General features: G+C 35.6%; 1 protein-coding gene across 2 annotated transcripts in view; it reads right to left on the bottom strand.

Annotated features, from left to right (window-relative positions):
- Positions 1-18,810, bottom strand: part of TMEM255B (transmembrane protein 255B) — a 161,519-nt gene that overhangs the window by 31,305 nt on the left and 111,404 nt on the right. Inside the window, exon 9 of one of the 2 annotated variants that reach the window (XM_074192113.1) lies at positions 4,714-12,466. The exons of the other annotated variant lie outside the window; for it this stretch is intronic. Within the exon in view, the coding sequence (XP_074048214.1) occupies positions 12,299-12,466 (168 nt within the window). The 3' untranslated portion in view covers positions 4,714-12,298. Of the gene's footprint in view, positions 1-4,713; positions 12,467-18,810 lie in introns of those variants that run through there. 2 annotated transcript variants of the gene reach the window in all.

Genomic DNA, 18,810 nt, shown 5'->3' with positions numbered 1-18,810 from the left:
AAGTTGGTGCCATCTTGTTGAAGCAATTCAGAAGGTCAGAGACTGTCTAATGTTGTCTTTCTATCCCCAGGGTAGTGGGTAGGTAGGTATCTAAAATGATACCTTTATTGAAGTAGGCACTTAATAAATGTTTGTTGAACTATATAAAATTGCATTATTTGACTAAAGTACTCAGTCAACAGAATGGACCAGCAGAATAACTGGATAGAGCAGACTTGTATTATTAAGGGAAGACCATAGCAAGACTCTGGTACTTGCTTTTGATTCTTTCTTTCATTTTAACATTGTTGATCATTAGTCCTTGATTTGGCACTTATGTGGAGGAATGACTTAGCAGAATTCTACACTTTTACTAGTTTCTGGCCCTCAGGCTTCAACTTCTCCTAACATCTTTGGAAATTTCATCTGATGGTTGAGTTTTAATATTTTCCATATCAAATTCTATTAGGTTTTTGCTTTTTTGGCTATACTTAAAATATTTCATTCTGGATTTGGATTTTTATTTAATAATGAAACAGATTTTGTTTTTTTATTCAGAAACCCCTTTTATTTGCAGGCCATCTAGTGATTCTCATAACAGGTAAGAGGCAAAGGTAGTGTAAGTGTTAATAAATTGTAGTCTGGAAGACAGGTTCAAATCCCACCTCAAATGCTTCCTAAATTATGTGATACAAGCAAGTCATTTAACCTCTCTGTGCCTTAGATTTCTCATTGGGAAAAATGAGGATAGAAATAGTACCTATTTTACAAGGTTTAAGTATTTTTTATGTAAATAGTATTTTGCTTTTTCCAAATACATGTTAAGACAAATTTCAACATTCATTTTTATAAAGTTTTTAATTCAAAATTTTTCCCTCTTTCCCCAAGATGGCAAGCAATCTGATAGAGGTATATATATACAAAAAGAGAGAGAGAGATTTATGTCTCTCTATATATTTGCAATCATCTTCAAGGTTCTTGTGAGGATAAAATGTGATAATGTACATAAAGTGCACTGAAAACTTTAAAATGCCATAGCATAGGATCACAGATTTTAGGCTAGAAAGAACCACAAAGTCCATAGCCTTTATTTTATAAGATGAGAAAATGAAGCCTCAGGAGGTTAAATTACTGGCCCAGGATTCTAATAAGATAGGAAGTGAACTCAGTTCTTGAAAAAATTCCAGTCATGCTATTATTATATAAAGATATTCATCAATTAGTGATACAAAATGCTACATATTTGTAATGCAAACTATGCCAACAAGACTTTCCTTTACTGAGGCTAGAGAGTCAGTAGCAGAGGAGAAGCATGATAGCGGAGAAATATACTAGGAAAGTACTGGTTCCTGGTATTTCAAGAAATGAAAGGAAGTAAGTATAAATATGTATCTATTGTAGGTATGTATGTATGTATGAATTGGGTCGGGGGGGCGTGCAAGAGTATGGGTTCATGCTCTGCCTAAAACTACTAAATGTGTCTGTCCTTGATAGCCCACACCTGATCAGCAGTGTCCAGTTTTCAGTATTATCTTTTTAGAAGAGATGTTGATAAGGTTCAGAACAAATTTAAAATTATAAGATATAATTGAAGTCTTAAACCCATGGGGAAAAATCATCTTTTCCACAAGTAATCTTTAAAGCAACTCTTCTAGATAGTTTTCACTGAACCTAAAGTGTTTCAATCTGGACATACTTCTAGACTTTGTATGTATTAAATAAATGACTACTAGATGGTTAGTGGGTTTGAAATTAAGTGAGGTTTGTTTGAAAGAATTAAGGATGAGGGCAGCTAGGTGACACAGTGGATAGAGCACTGGCCCTGCAGTCAGGAGGGCCTGAGTTCAAATTCAGTCTCAGACACTTAATAATAGCTAGCTGTGTGACTTTGGACAATTTGCTCTAAACCCCATTGTTTTAAATAAATAAAACATTAAAAAAAAGAATTGGGGATGCTGGGACGGCTAGGTGGTACAGTGGATAGAGCACTGACCCTGAAATCAGAAGGACTTGAGTTCAAGTTCAGCCTCAGATACTTACCTAGTTGTGTGACCCTAGGCATGTCCCTTAACCCCAATGCCTTGCAAAAACAAAAACAAAAAAAGAATTGGGAATATTTAACATGAAGAAGAATAAGGACCTGAATTAGTTCCCTTGGAGGGAACAGTCTTCAAACATCTGAAGTGGAAAAATTCTCACCCAGGAAAGGGGATTAGATTTGTTCTAATTATCCCCAAAGGCATCAACTAGACCCACAGAAGCTCCTTCTAAGCTCCTTCCTCACTGATAAAATTACAGGACTGACTTTGATAGATAACAGGATCTCAGATTTAGAGCCAAAAGGAATGGGAGAAATCATTTTAGTGTCTCAGGGGATAGAATCACTGGGCTTAGAGTGAGGAAGACCTGAGTTCAAATGTGATGACTTGGACAAGTCCCTTAATCTTTGCCTAACTCAACTGAAAAAAATGAGAATAATACCAACAACCTTCAAGGTTGTTGTAAGGATCAAATGAGATAATATTTGTAAAGTTCTTAACAAAGTTACTGACACAGGAATGCTTCCTTCCTTCTTTGCTTTCCCCTTTCAAATCCAAATCCTTCATTTTAACAGAGAAGGAAACTAAGGTCTGAAAAGGTTAAATAATTTATCCAAGATTATTGTTCAGTCCTTTGGGACAATAGCATGCCAAAATTAAGCAAAGGGTTTTCTTGGCAAAGATATTGGAGTAGTTTGCCATTTCCTTCTCTAGTAAATTAAGGAAAATAGGTTAAGTGACATACCCAGGGTTATATAGTTAGTAAATAGAACCAGGCTTCTAATTCAGGTCCTCAGATGCTAAGTCTAGAATCTTCCCACCTCACAGTCCCCCTTAGATGATCTCTAAGGTTCTTCCAGCTCTGAATTCTATAAGCCAACATGTTACAGGGAAGAGTTTTTGGTTTTAACTGAAGGAAAATTTTCCTAATAATTAGAGGTACATAATTCTGGAATGAACTGCCTAGGAAAGAAGGGTCAAGTGGGATGAGATCAGTAAGGAAATCATCACTAAACTTCCAGAGGTCTTTAAGCAAAAGCTCAAAAACCACTTGTAAAAGGATTAAAATCGTGATTTCACTAGATGACCTTCAAAATTCCTTCCAACACTAAGATTATAGGATTGCCATCTTCTACAGATTCCATCTCCACAGATTTCATTTGCTTTGATAATCACTTCTTTTAAAATAAAAGTAAAACTATTGAAGGTTTCTGTCCTGAGAGAACATGAAACAGAAAGCATACTACTGTGACTTTCACCAATTTTTACACAGTATGGTATAGAGGAAAGAGTAAAGGGTAGAAACAATGTAAAAGATGATTTCTTGAGCCCCAGGTCTCACATATTAATCACAAGACCATGGAAAAGTCACTTAACATTTCTGAGTCTCAGTTTTCTGTCCTGTAAAATTGGGATGATATCTCTTGTACCTCCTGTTTCTTATGAATGTTAGCAGAGAAGTAGTTTGTAAACAAAACTCCATGTAAATGTGAGATGAGGTAACTCCCATCTCCATTCTGATTGTAGTATACTCAGGGAAAAATATTCTTAGTTTTATGAGCTCTTCCTGATTTCAAATGTCATGATTTCACTGCTCTTGTATTTTGTGTTAGAACTGAATCTTTAGGATGATAATATCTTTTTAAAAAATAATTATTTCACAAATATTTTTAGGAAGGATTTATTTGCTAAGCCACTTTATTGGGTTTCAATTCTGACTTGCTCAGGATGTCTCTTATTTGTGACTCTCTTAATGCTCCTTACCAGATATTTTGAAAACTTATCCATGAGAAAGAAAATCCTTCCCAGGTCAAAATGTCAAAGTATCTTGGCCTTATTTGAAGTCTTAGCCAAAGATATCTTAATCTAAGGCTCAGTCTCAGCCCAAAGTTCCATGAGAAAGTAGTCTTTTCATGAAGGAATCTTTAAAGATGCCTTTAAAACCTAAAAAGAACTAGCCAGGTTTTGCTAAATTTAAAGTATTTCAAACAGAAAATATTTCTACTTTTTGTATGTATTAAATAAATGTCTGTCAAACTGTGGGGGTAGTGTAAAGATCCCTGGATTTGGAGTCAGAGGACTGGAATTTGACTCCTGGTTCTGCTGCCTGTGTGCCCTTTATCAAATCACTTGGGGTTGGACCAAAAATAATGGTCCCTTCCAGCTCTTAAATCCTAAAGTACCCAAACCTATGACAAATCAGACTGCTAAAGTTAACCAGAGTCCAAAGAGAAAATGCAACCATTGTTGTGATTATCTCTAATTTAGAGAAGGTGATTAGTTTTGTTAAGGTACATTACTATTGTTTTTTTTCTCCATTTGAACAAAGGAAGTTTAGGAGAAATAGCTATTAAGACTAGTAGATTTTTGCTTCTCAAGACTGTTTATTTACAAAATTTAGAAATGTGAAAAGAGAAGTCTCCCTTTCTGAAAGGGTGCTCATCAGTTGGGAAATGGCTAAGCAGGTCATTGTATATTAATTTGAACAAATACTATGAAAAATAATGGAGACATTTTCTGAGAAACCTAGAAGATTTGTGCCAACAGATATAGAGCGAAGAGGACAGAATCCAGAGGGGGAAAAGATATATATATATATATATATATATATATATATATATATATATATATATATATTAACAACAATGTAAAAATAAACTTTCAAAGCCTTAAAAACTATGATCAATGCAATGACTAACCACAATTCCAGAAGATGCATCATGAAACATACTACCTCCTTCCTGTCAGAGATGATGGGCTCAGAATACAAATTGAAACAATTTTTTTTTGGACATAGCTAATATGGGGATTTGTTTTGCTTGACAAAGGAAGTTGGACTTCTGGATTTCAGCCATTGAAAGTAGCACATATTGCTTTTCAAAGCAATTTGCTTATCAAATTTAGCAATGTGGAAAGGGAGGTCTCATTTCCTATGAAGTTGTTTTTCTTTCTTTTTCAGTAGGGTGGGAGTGGAAAGGTGGAGAGAAAGAAGGGAGGAAAAGAGGATTTGAGTTTGAAAAAAATTCAATTCAATTTAAAAAATAAATGAATATACACACAAACACAAGTACTGTTTATGGAAACAAGAAATATGTAGCTCCTTCCATAAAATTTTGCTTCACAGTAAGGAATCTAGTAGACCAAGATGATGGTGATAAACAACTTTTGGTCAACTAAAAGATGTTCTTGCATATGAATATCTTTTGCTTAAAGGGGACTGGACTTGCAAAGAGTTCCTTAAGATAGAATTATTTTAATACCTCAGGATTTGCCATGTCCAATCTTGAAGATATTAAAAAGGGAAATAGGAGATATTGATCTCAGACAAATCTGAAACAGCAGGTGGAGTTAATGTTATTTTGGTGTAATCACATCTACTTTTACTCTAAATAAGATGTAACCCTCACTGCTTTGTTGAGGTATAGTATATCTCCTCATTCAAAGAAGTCAGAGTTTCTACACAGAAACACTGTAGTCAATTATTCCTTATTACACCCCACTGGTTTACAGATGAGAGTTAATCTTCCTCCTTCCCACTTGTGTTTCAGCTGAAACTGCAACTCTTCAGGGTCACTGTCCTCCACCTAAGGAAAGCTACTCCCAAAACATGAAAACCTGAGGTATTAAGACTCTTACAAGTCTTAATTTAGCCATTCAGACACTTTCAGAAACATGGGAGTTCTGTTTATGCAGAAGTGAAAAGAGAAAAGCAAGAATAAAAAAAAATCCTCAAAAACCCAATCCTTTTTTTACCCCCAGGTAGAAATTCTAAGGTGTTTCAAGGATGCCAGTGAAGTCTCAGGTTTGATGACTTTTACCTGTGTGTCCTTGGACAAGTAAATCACTTAGTCTAGTCAATATGAGTTATGAGCTCTCTACCAGATCTAAATCTCTGAACCTATAACTTGGAAGAAAAAGGTTATTCAACATGTGGTTTTAAGACATCAATTTGTCTTTCTAAACTTCAGTCTGATCATCATAAGGGAATGGAAGCAGATGATTTCTAAAATCTCTCTGAATTCTAAATCCTATGACCTATTTTTAAAAAATCCTAGCCTTCATGCTAAGCCTGGAATAACAGGACAATTAGCTAATAAATACTTGTAGAATTGAACTGAATTGAATAGCTTTCCCAAAACTCTTACAGAAATCCACACAGAGGTAAAAATAGTCCCCAAACATAAAAATCAATCATCAATTCTGAAGTTTATGCTCTTTTTTTGAAAGACAATATGGAGAAGGGAAACACACTACTCCCTAAAATTTTCTTACTTCCTTAAGTAGAAGGTAGTTAAGTAGGATCCTTATGGGGAAGGACTGACAAACAGTAAGATTAGGGGCAGGATTTCTAGAGATACAGTCCCAGAAGGAAGGGCTTCAAAATAATTTATGAACCATACAAAAACTCATTTGTGTTTAAATAAACAGCATATTTATGCTGTTCTCCTCCTCTATCTAATTCAACATCCCTTATAGACCATTTCAAATTCTATAATCATCTACAAAGATTCACTGAGTATTTAGGGTCTAGACATTCATCCAAATCTTTAATGGTATAGGCTAATCCAATTTTAAACCTGATCATCATGCCCAACATCCTTATCACTTTTCACTTAAAACTACAGCAAAAGTTTCCTAATTGTTCGTTCTGCTTTCAATCTCTATTCTCCAATTCATCCTCTATAGAGCTGCCAAAGTGGTGTTCTGGAAGCATAAGCTCTGCTACCACTCTACTGCTCATGTCTTTAGAGCCTTTCACAATCCAGCTCCAGTCTATTTTTGCAGATTTATCACATAGAATGACCTTTTCTATGCTAAGTGTTTCAGTCAACCTGACTAGCTTCCCCAAACATGCCCCCTCAAATGAGGATCTATGTTAAGGACTTAAAACAATTGTTGATACACAAATCCTTGTTTCCTCCCTGCACCTCCTTCATTTCCAAGCCTTGGCATAGGCTAAAATCCCTAGCTTCTTTCAAGACCCAAGTCAAGTGCCATATCCTAAAAGAAGACTTTCCTGACCCCACCAAGCTAGCTGTTAGTGCCTCCAATCCCCACATAAGTTACCTTGCATTGACTTTCTACCTGTTCTTTGCCCCAGCTGTATCCAGGCTCCTTGAAGACAGAGACTATTCATTTTTGTCTTCCTTATCCAACAATAAGTACAGCCTGGACAATAAGTCAGATACTTAATAAATTTGAGTAATAGATAAGAAGGAAAGCAGGAAACTAGGCAAAAAATTTTACAGTAAGTTCCTCTAATAATGGACTCGTTTCTCAGATATATGGAGAACTGAGTCAAGTTTAAATAAATGAGTCATTTGCCAATTGGTAAATATTCAGAGAATAAAAATGGGCAGTTTTCAGAAGAAACCAAAGATATCTATAATCAATTAAAATGCTCTAAATTATACAATAAGTGATTATTGAAATGCAAATTGAAACAACTCTGAAGTACCAGCTCATTCCTACAAGATAGGCTATTATGACAGAAATGGAACATGACAATTGCCGCAGGGGATATGGGAAATGCTTTTTTGATGGAGTTGTGAACTGATCTAACTATTCTGGTGAGCAATCTGGAACTATGCCTCAAGAGCTATAAAATTGTGCATATCCTCTGAGCCAGAAATACCACTACTATGTCTATATCCTAAACAGATCAAAGAAAAAGGAAAAGGATCTATACGTACAAAAATATTTATAGCAGCTCTTTTTTTGTAGTGGCAAAGAACTGAAAATTGAGGGATGTTCATCAATTGGGAAATGTCTAAAGTTGTGGTATATAATAGTTATGTAATACTACTATGCTATAAGAAATAGCAAGTAGGAGGCGGTTAGGTAGTGCAGTGGCTAGAGCACCAGCCCTGGAGTCAGTCACTTAATAATTGCCTCACTGTGTGACTTTGGGTCCATTGCCTTATAAAAAAAAGGAAAAAAAGAAAAGAAATAGCAAGTAGGATGCTCAAAGAAAAATTCTGAGAAAACATATAAACTGATGTAAAGTGAAGCAAGCAGAACCAGAACATTGTACCCAACAACAGCAATATTGTATGATGATCAACTAAGAATGATTAGCTTTTCTCAGTGATACAATGATTCAAGACAATTCAGAAAGAGGAATGGAAAATATTATTTAGAGAAAGTACTGAATACAGATTGAAGAATTTTTTCGACATTTTTTCCTGGGATTTAGTTAGGTTTTATTGAGTTCTTTGGCTTGTTTGTTTTGGTATTTTGTGTTTCTGGTTTTCTTTTGGTTTCTTTTGCAACATGGTAAACAGGTTTTACATGACTTTTCACAATTATCTATATCAAATTGCTTGCCTTCTGAAAGAGGAGGTTGGGCAGAAGCAAGAAAGAAAATTTGGAACTCAAAAATTTTAAAATTATGTTAATTTTTTACATATAATTAAAAAATATTTAAAGAAATAAAAATAAATTTGGAGGGGAAAGCTTGTTGGTAAATTGATTCTAGTGAATAAGGATTCCCTCAGCTTCCCTTATCCTAACTCACTCCAGAGGGTCTCACCATGAGTTTTTAATGGAATATTACTCTGCTATATTCACTTCTGATCATTTCAACTCCTGCCAAAGTATATACTGGGGTATTCTGTTTGAAAGAGTAGGAAAAGGGGAAGGCTGGGATTACTCAAGTCTTGAAGGAACCAATCTTAGAGTGAATACTGATTTTTAAAGAGGAAAATGATTTCCCTTCTTACTTCTTTACAAGATGATATCCACAGAAACTGCTCCATCATTAAGCTGGAATTTAGTAATAGTGGTGCTAAGACCTATTAATAAGGGAGTCACCTGGATCCTGATCATTTTATTCATTTTGTGGCAAATGCTGCTTGAATACTCCTTCCAGAGTAAATCTATCAATAATGAAAAAGAAAACGATAGGACAAAGGACTAGCATTCATTCTCATATTCTATACCTATCCAGAATGTTCTTTACTACAATGTATATATAATTTTAATAATGAAAAAAGCATTTACAAATGTAGCCAGAAAGGACTCACTAATTCAGTTATGTAATAAAAATCACTATTTGGCAGGAGACAAATTTGGCATGGTAGAATGCCATAGCTAGAAAGAAAAGTAGAGTTCAGCCCTCTCATTTTCATACAAATTTGTTATAGATTTAAAAATAGTCATTTTGAATGTTTGCTTCCTCAAAATTATGTCATAATTTTCATTATGAATAAGTAATTGGAGGAAATCATGTATGTAATCCTGTTGAAACATAATATAAATGTATGTGTATATATGTAATATGATTTGCACACTGGAAAGAGAGAGAGTCAGCCACAATGCCAAGAAGACCTGTGTTCAAGTCTTGCCTCTGACACATTGACTGTGTGACCCTGGGCAACCATTTAGTCACTCAGTATCCTGGGTAATTCTCTAAAGCTCTAAGTTTCAGAGAGGGTGTTAATCTATTGACAGAATGAATTTCCCTCTCTATACAGTCCCCTATACCAATGAAATCACAGAGCCAATTCATTTATTAATAAGTATATGTTAGTATAAATGTATATACATGCATGCATGTGAACATAAAGACGTATATATATATATATGTTTATATGCCAATATGTGCTCTACTTTTTGTAAACTTCTCCCCTGTGTATAAGGGTAAATTTATTTGTAATTGTGCCTATATTTTTTTTTATTATCCTAGCAGGGACCTTTCTTATTTCCTTTGTTCACCAACAAGGGAAGATGGTTATAACAAAGCTACCTTCTCATGAGAACTTAAGATGGCACAAGGTTTGCAAAGTTAGTTTAAAACTTTCCTGTCCTTAACTTAATAAAACAAAAGGCAGTGTGCTATTTCTAACCCATTAGAAACAATTATCACTTTCTAGTAAAACAGAGAACAAATTCTTTTGATGTATGACTTCAAGAGAAATAGGAACATTTTATCCATTGTTTGACTTTTTTATTTTATTTTTCATTGTTTAACATCATTACACATTTTTGGTCTTCCAGACCCTGACAGATAGATGAGGAACATTATGGAAAACTAGGTGTCTTTGGTGAGAAATAGACCAAGTCTATAGAATTACAATTAAAGAAGAGCAGAGTCAATTCAGCTGTTTAAACTAGGACTGCCTTAGACAAAAGTAAATGAGCAGTCAGATTCTACAACTATAATTTGAATGACTGCAGATATACATAGCATCCTGCCTAAAAATATCTCCCCTAAACTTTTGACACAATGATTGACATTCCCACTACTAGCGAGTCATTTCTTTGACTGAAGGCACTTTGTCTCCAGGACAGAGTTGTTCAAATCCAAATACCCCATAAACAGGAAACACATTAGCTCGTAATCAACAAATTTCAAGCCATTCTGAAATTTTCCTTTGGCCATTGAGAGTTAGTTTAGCTGTGTTTGATAATTCAAATTTTCCTTAAATTGTACACACATCAATAATAACAGCACCAAAATCCAGCCTGCAAAAGTACCTCCAAGGTGCAGCTGAATCCAGATTAAATATAATTGGGAAATATTTAACAAAATAAAGAAAAATACAATTCAACATCAGACAATGTTAATTTGTTTCTAAGTCAATATGTCAATATCTATTTTAAGTTTAATAGCACTGCTTAATTTCCTAAGGGATATTATAGAGAAATATGAATTAATGGAAAGGCAGAAACAAGTATTACCAGTTTGGTCACCATTTTACTTTTGGGATAAGCACAGAGACAATTGTTGTTAATGAAACCAACTTCTTACTGGAAAGATAATAAAAATTCTTGGATCCCAATATAATCTTCATTGGCACAGAGTTATCATTCCCACTCTTCCTCCACCAAACCATCCATGTATCTTTCCTATATAACATGTTCTGGTCTCTCTGACCCAATTTACTGTGATTTAACTTATGTGTTTTCTTTACTCTGCTTTCCCTGGGAAATATTAAATATTAAAATCAATTTTTATCAAGCAAGAGCAGAAATTGTGAAGACTCAATTGGAATGTAAGTGGTTTCCCTTTTAGATTGCCCCCCCTCCCCCCACAGTAATCCTTTCTGTGGATACCCAGAAATATTTGTCTACTATAACAGCTAATCAAGGTCAAATCTAATTCTAAGGAAGGTCGCATAAAATAAAACTGTAACATTATAGCCAGCAGAGGGAGCAAAAGATCGTGTTTTCCAATGAATCTACATTAAATTTCTTTTTTAAAAATTAGGAACTGAGCTAGTACTTTGGCACAGATATCAAAATTGAATCTGAGAATTCTAGCACTGGAAGGGCCCTTTAAAAACACCTAATCAAAGATTTCTATTTTACAGATGAGGTAATTGAGTCACAGATTGAAGCATAATGGAAAACTAAAAGAATGTCCTCTGCCCATCCAACCCAAGCAAGTTAAAATAATTCCTATACACAGCAGCTTCTTGGCAAGGTAGGCACTTAAACACTTGTTGATTCAACTTATTAATGAACCAGGAATCTTCTAGAAAACATTATGACTATGCTATTCAAGACCAAACATAATAAAGATCAAGTACTGAGTCCCTAATTTAAAAGTTTCACAATAGTGATGACAGACAATTTACTAAAGAAGTTACAGTTAACACACACATGGTTCAGGCAAATAACAATCTTTGAAATATAACATTGAAACATAACCCTTTTTCTTTTCAGAACAAAGGCTACCCAGAGATCACAGCAATAAAGAGGGACCATATCTCTGTGACATGTGACTACACATATGATATATAATATATGTATATACATAAATATGTAGTATATTTTATTGTACTAATTTTCTCTGGACCCTATTTCCCCAAGGACAAAAGAGTGATTTTTTAAAAAATGCTATAAGGAAATGAAACCAAAGGAAAAAACACCAGAAGAGACAAGAAGAATCCTAGGGGCAAAGTACTTGGCTGATTTATAGAAAAGGAGCCAGGGTATCTGAAATGATGAAGTGCTGCTTCTTAGAGAACAAACAGTGTTCTTGATAAAGGTTTACCTTTACTTTTCCCCTTCCTCAATAGTTATAGTGGGGAAAGAAAAGATAAGAGGTTACTGCCACTGGCCCCCAGCCACAAGTCAGCAGCATCCCCTTCTTAGTCATATATCTGACTTGGTCTCCTGGACTACTGATCCATTTTTAGTGAATGTGAAGGAAGAAGACAGTATATGGAACTGGAAAGAGTTTCTTGGTTCATCTGCAGGCAGTCAAAGCAGCTGAGTTTTCTGGAGTTGTCTTTAAATCTGCCAGTGACTACAGAAAACCTATATATGCTGTTTCATGGTGCATATGGTGGAGGCTTTTCCCCAGGGAGGAAATAAGTTGGTGTATAGAGTGGTGGGGCATTGGGAGGAAGCCCATAGGTGGAGCTGGACTGAGACGGAGGCTGGGTATCATCAGATAAAGAGATATCAGTGGATGACGATGCTGGAAAATTGCCGGCAGGCTGTAATTAAACAGAAATGGCTTTCTTCAGTAAGCAAGATTAAAACTCAGGCTACAGCATGCATGTAATGTATGAAAAAGCATGAGGAAAATGCTAAGTGACAAAACCATCCCTTTAAAGTGCCTTGCATCAGGAAGAGGGAAGGGGGACAGAGTTTGACGTATTTATTATATTTGATAAGGGGTAAAAATACACATTCATCATTTATTTTTTCAGGTGACTACCTTTTATTAGTCTTTCCTATTTCAAATATTATGAACTAAATATATAATACAAATAATATATAATACTAAGGTTCATCCATAGTGTCCTAGACCATTTTTACAGACCCTGATTCTGTATCTCCTAATTATAAGAACTTGTACCTACCATGGATTAGAATGTATTCTCCCAAACATAGCCATTTAGAGTAACATCATTCAATTTTAGGACTGGGAGACAGCTGAGAAGCCATGTAGTCCAATTCTTCATCCAGCAAGAATTTCCCTTTACAATATTCCTAGTGGATGGTCATTGAACCTTCTAGTGCTGGAGAGATCATCACTTTTTCTATATAGCCTATTCTATTTTTGGAGAGTGCAAACAGGCCATTCTTTCTATTAAGATGAAATCTATCTTGCTATAACTTTCTCATAATGGTCCTAGCCCTGCCCTCAAGAGCTCCATGGATAAAATCTAATAATGACTCTTCTTCAAGATAACCTTTCAAATATTTCAGGATAGCTATCATGTTTCCCTACTCAGTTTCTCTTCTCCAGGATGAAAATCTCCATTTCATTTTAGCACTCCTCAGGTAAAATGGTTTGGGGACACTTATTTTTCATTGTTCTCCCTTTCCAGATGCTCTTCAATTCACATAACTGAACATAGAACTCTATAGAAAACAAAAGCAATTCAGAATCCAGTGGAATTCTGGATATTGTCCTTCATTTAATTACAACCTGAGAAAGCAGATATTAGTTACAGTATGATATAGTAGATAGAGGGTCAGTCTCCAAATTAGGAAAAGCTGATTTCAAGTCTTGCCTCAGTCACATTCTGGCAGTTGTGACTATAGATAAGTCATGAATCTCTCAGTGCCCCTGGGTACTGATGTAGTTAGAAGGAAGCAGTGGTTAGAACCTGACACCGGTCCCTGTTGTGGCCCCAATCACTAAACCGATGTTTACATCAGCTTCTACAACTGTAAAATAGGAATAATAATGGCACCCACCTCACAGGGTTTCTATTGGGGATATATAAGATATTGTAAAGTATTTATTAACTCAGTATCTGGCACATAATTAGATACTATGAATATATACAGATATTCAGATATATATGTATATATATTTAAGTGTATTATATATCTTCCCTCTGCCCCTTCACATGGCTAGAGAAACTGCCAGTATGTAAAAGTGATGATCTATATCACAGGCCTAGACTCTACCCCCAAGAAACAATGGCAGCAGGAGATGACTTTTTTAGAAGGGGAGAATTGAAGGTCCATATCACATTATTAGTTCATATTGAATGTGTAGTCTCCTAAAATCCTGGCTCTTTCTCACATGATTGGCATTTTCAAGTGAAGAACTTTAGAGCCAGGTTTTATTATATTTCCATCCACAGTTCCTGCTTTGCTGAAACTTGCATCTATCATCCAGAGTTTCAATCCCACTCTAATTTTCTATCACCTGCAGGTAGAACTCTGTTTCTAGCACCAACATCCTCAAGCACTGGTAAGAGCACTCCCTAATTCCATGATTATCAGGGGATTCCTCTGCAGTAAAGGACATTTTCTCTGTGTTTTAAAGAAAGTGATCATATTGGTCTATTCATTCGCATTCTGGAAATGGGAAGTCTGCAAAGTTTCATTTTAAGAAGGAAAAAGTGGAAAGGAAACATAATATGATTGATAGTGTGCGCCCATTAAAGTCAGGAAGACCTGGGATCAGGTACCCTCTCTATTCCCTACCAACTGACTGTATGACACCTAACATCAAACTGAAAGAAAAAACTTTTTCATACTCTCTCAAACAGTTTCAAAATAACTGCTAGGCTGCACTTGTAAAGCGGGGTGCCACATTGGAAGTGAAATCACTCATAGGAATCATTTTCCCTACTCTGCAAAAAAAAAAGATGTAACAAGAGCAAATATGATTTTGATACAAGGAAGGAAAGAGGCAAATGAGAAGCGGAAAGAGTTTAAACCATCAGAGTATTGTTTCCTTTCTTAATTATTCATCTACTAACTTTTTTAAAAGTTTTAAAAGGGACAATTTTCTCTAAGATTCTAATGGAAGCCAGAAAATTTATGTAAACTCATCACCTTAGAAGAGATAATCATAACCTAAGTATTAGCAACTTTGTGTCTTGGGATTCAAGATTTCTTCTTCTCCCTCTCCCTCTCCCCCCACTCCTCTCTCTCAAGAGAACAACAACCAAAAAACATATTTTATTGCGTATGCCTTAAAGTATCTTTTTAATCTAAGATGGGCAATGTTTCAAATTGAGGGAGCACTGATGTGCCTACAGACCTTTAGCAATGTAGAAGCAATAGAAATTATCATTTACCTAGCAAGAATAATTAGTCTGGGTTGATAAATTCCTCACTTGTTCTAGTCCTCTCCATTCTCTCTGCCACCTTGCCCAATACACACACCCATTCACACAAACAGAAGTGAACATACTTAATACCATTTGCCATGGATGGTATTTCTCCAGAACACAAGAAGTCATAATTATGACTTGGTTTTGATACAGTCAAGTTTCTTAACCTCTGTATGTACCTTTGGTCCTTCACTAATATAAAGCTGCATTAATATTGCTAATGATCCTGTTTTTCACAAAAGGAAAATAGCTTTAGGCTCAGGAGAAAAAATAGACAAGGATATATGAAAATATAAGATATATGAACTGATGTTATTTACTAAGAAGTCTAATTTTTAGATTTTTTAAAATTGCCTAATTTTTAGGGTTCTTGCCTAGAAGAGATTTGGAAAAAAGTAAAGAACTGTGATTGGTATAGACCCAGTGGCTTTTAATTTTTCATTCCAATTTTCTTTGACCACTCAAAATAAAACTAAAAAGTCGCTGGCTCATTCTCTGCTCTCTATTATGTGGGTGTATTTTTAGCTGCTAATTATGTCAACAGAACACTTAACATATTTCCTTTCCATTTCTGATGGATTTAGCTGAAGCGGAAACATCGATTCTGGTTTTCTTTTCTTAGGGAGCACATTCAGCCTTATTTGATTTATCCTCTCTTATGAAATTTGATTGTTAATGTATGTGTAATTACAGACCTACATATGTTGACCATAACAGCTAATTAAGTTATCAGGATATTGACCAAGATCTCCCATGAGACAAATCAAGGTAGTTAGATTTTTCAAACAATTTTCAAAAAAACCAACATCCCAAAAGAAAGATGAGGAGACAGTACATCATGTTGATAAAATGAGAATAGTTCATGAATGATGTTTTTTTTTAATTTATGAAAGATAATCACTCTTTTAAAAAAAGACACATTCCTCTTCCTGGACTAGAACAATAGTTTCATACAATGAAAAAAAAAAGGACTATTTTTGTAGATTAGGGGATCTGGGTTTGAATCTCATTTCTTCTATTTTCTAGCTGTATGTGACTTTGAATCTCATTTCTTCTATTTTCTAGCTGTATGTGACTTTGAATCTCATTTCTTCTATTTTCTATCTATATATGACTTTGGGTAGGTCAATTAAAACTCCTGGAGCATTAGTTTCCTCATCTGAAAAATGAGGGGATTGGATTAGATGAACACAAAGGTCCCTTCCAGCTCCAAATTTATGATTTTTTGGTTAATATTCCTCAAGGAAAAATTTTCTTCCTTTCCAAAGATTAATGGTCTGTAATGGTAGTCAATGTTAGAAAACTAAAGCACAGAAGTAAACACAATTTGTTTATAAGAGAAGGTAGAAGGCATCTGGAATTAGAATTCATAACTTTTCAGCTTCCAGGACATTTTTGTTCTATTACTTATTTCACATAACTAAGCAGAAGGGAAACTGACTCAAAAGTGCAAAAGGGAAAGGAGGTTCTTTATACTGAGTTCATAACAAAGACATTCAGACCAATGTCTAGGAGACTTTTAGAGTTCTTATTGCCCTTTTTCTTTCTTCTCTTTTCCTCCCCTCTCTTCCATCTCACCTCTCTCCTTCTCTCTCTTTTTTCTTTCCCTCTCCCCTCTTCTCTATCTTCTCCCTCTCTTTTGTTCTCTCCCCATGTCCTTCTCTCTGTCTCTCTCTGCCTCCTCCTCCCTCCCTCCTCTCTCCCTTTCTCCCTCTTTCTCTCTCTCTCTCCCTTCTCCTACTTCTCTCTCTACTTCCACCTCCATCATCCTGGATTTCCTTTACTTACTTAGGTTATAAGTACAACAGTGTTTCAGACAGACCCATTCCCATTTTGACCTGCTTCCTTTTCCATTCAGGCTGATCCACTCCCCCCCCTTAGACACCCCTCTTCCAGGGGCTCAGTACAGTCATGCTGGGTTTAGTGTGGGCACCCAAACAGCTTGGTCCATTGTGGCTCAGAACTCAAACTCCAACAGCCTCAACTACAAAGATCTGTGGGATACCTGTGTATACCATCACACTCAGCAAAAAGAGTACTTTTTACATGTTCATGAATCTCAGGAAAATTCTGAAACTAGACTATAGTGTTAAAGCATCAATAGAAAGAGAATGGGCTCTGGAGTCAGAGGGCCTAGGCTCAAATTCTGCCTCTCATGCTTCTTACCTAGTGGACCTTGGACAAATCAGTAAAACTTTCTGGGTCTCAATTTTCTCAACTATAAGCTGAGAATTTTGGACTCTATAGCTCTGAAGTCCCTTCCAGCATTAAATCTATAATTCTATAAATTGGAAATCTATCTGGAAATGAGTATGGGCTAGGAACTGAGTAGTCAGAGAAGATGAGTGCCAAGAGAAATTTTGAGAAGCTTCAAATGTCTTTTCAGTTCAGAAAACTCAGTTTTAGCTTCATGATAAATTCCAATGTCCTGTCACCACATAAAAATCGTTATGTTTTTCCAAACTCTCTGTCTGATTCAAAGATACTTCACCCTATGACTGTTATGTGTTGTTCAAATTTAAATAGTATTGAATCCTCATCAGGTGGTAGAATTGGGGGGGGGCACTAAACTCAGGGTCAGAAGCCCTGGATTCAAATTCTAACACTAACACACTTCCTAGCTAAGTAACTCTTGGCAGATCACTCCACCACTCTGGATCTCAGGTGTCTTATTGATAAAATCAGAATGAGAAGTAGAGAGCTGGATCTGGAGTTGGGAAGATGTGAATCCTTGTCCGACCTCTGACACAGACTTCTGGGACTTGGGTGGAGCTATTTATTATTAAGGCTGCAAGTTATAAAGCAAGTGACTAAAGAGAGCAAAAGGAGTTTTCTTATCTGTTGTTACACATACTAATAAAATCCGAGGAAAGATAGAAAAAAAGAAAGCAAGAAATCAAGAACAAAAGAAGGAAGAAAAGGAAGGAAGGAAGAAAAGAAAGAAAGAGAGAGAGAGAGAGAGAGAGAGAGAGAGAGAGAGAGAGAGAGAGAGAGAGAGAGAAGGATACTAATACTCATATTACCTACCTTTCAGGTTTGTTACATAAGGAAATAATTTAGCAAATTATAAAATATTACAAAATGTAAACTATTATTATTATGTTAGAAGTTTGAGAAGCTCAAGACTAGTATGTGAGCACAAAACTCTACCTCTGTAATTGTCCAAAGTCTTTTTCCCATGTCCAACCTCAGGGGTTATGTCAGTCTCACTCTATCTACCCTGGGACCATTAGACTAGTAATGGAGCCATTGAGAATTTATATAGAATCTCATTCAATTACAGAATAAGAGGCTGGGTTGCAGGCCAGGTACCCTTTCTACTTTGAGTTCCTTGAAATGAATTATGCTCTGTGAACCACATACCCACATGAGTCTACTGATCATTTACCCTGGTTATGACCCTTTGCCCTAGTGGTCATCTCCTTCCAAACCCCTCTGCCCCTGAACATATATAAGGGACAACAGGGAAGAAAGAAGAACCTCTCAGAGGTACTTCCCCAACAAAATGGCTTGCATGTAGCCCTTCATCTCTTGTAAATGAGATGGTCACAGAATATGGTCCTTAGAGGACAACAAAAGTCACATCGGACCATTTTACTAGCCTAAGAGAAATCGCTGCATGAACTGGCTTTGAAATTTAACATCTCATACAATTTTCCTCAAACTGTACTCTAAGGGACCATGAAGCACCTCAAAATTGTTTGTTTTGAGAGCTTTGTGTTGTTTTTAAAAGTCAGATTATTTTATATTAAGTA

This window comes from Macrotis lagotis, chromosome 6 (assembly GCF_037893015.1).
Source record: "Macrotis lagotis isolate mMagLag1 chromosome 6, bilby.v1.9.chrom.fasta, whole genome shotgun sequence".
In the NCBI taxonomy this organism is placed as follows: Eukaryota; Metazoa; Chordata; class Mammalia; order Peramelemorphia; family Peramelidae; genus Macrotis; species Macrotis lagotis.
The sequence above is the reverse complement of the archived record's forward strand: the minus strand, read 5'-3'. Positions and strand labels throughout refer to the sequence as shown.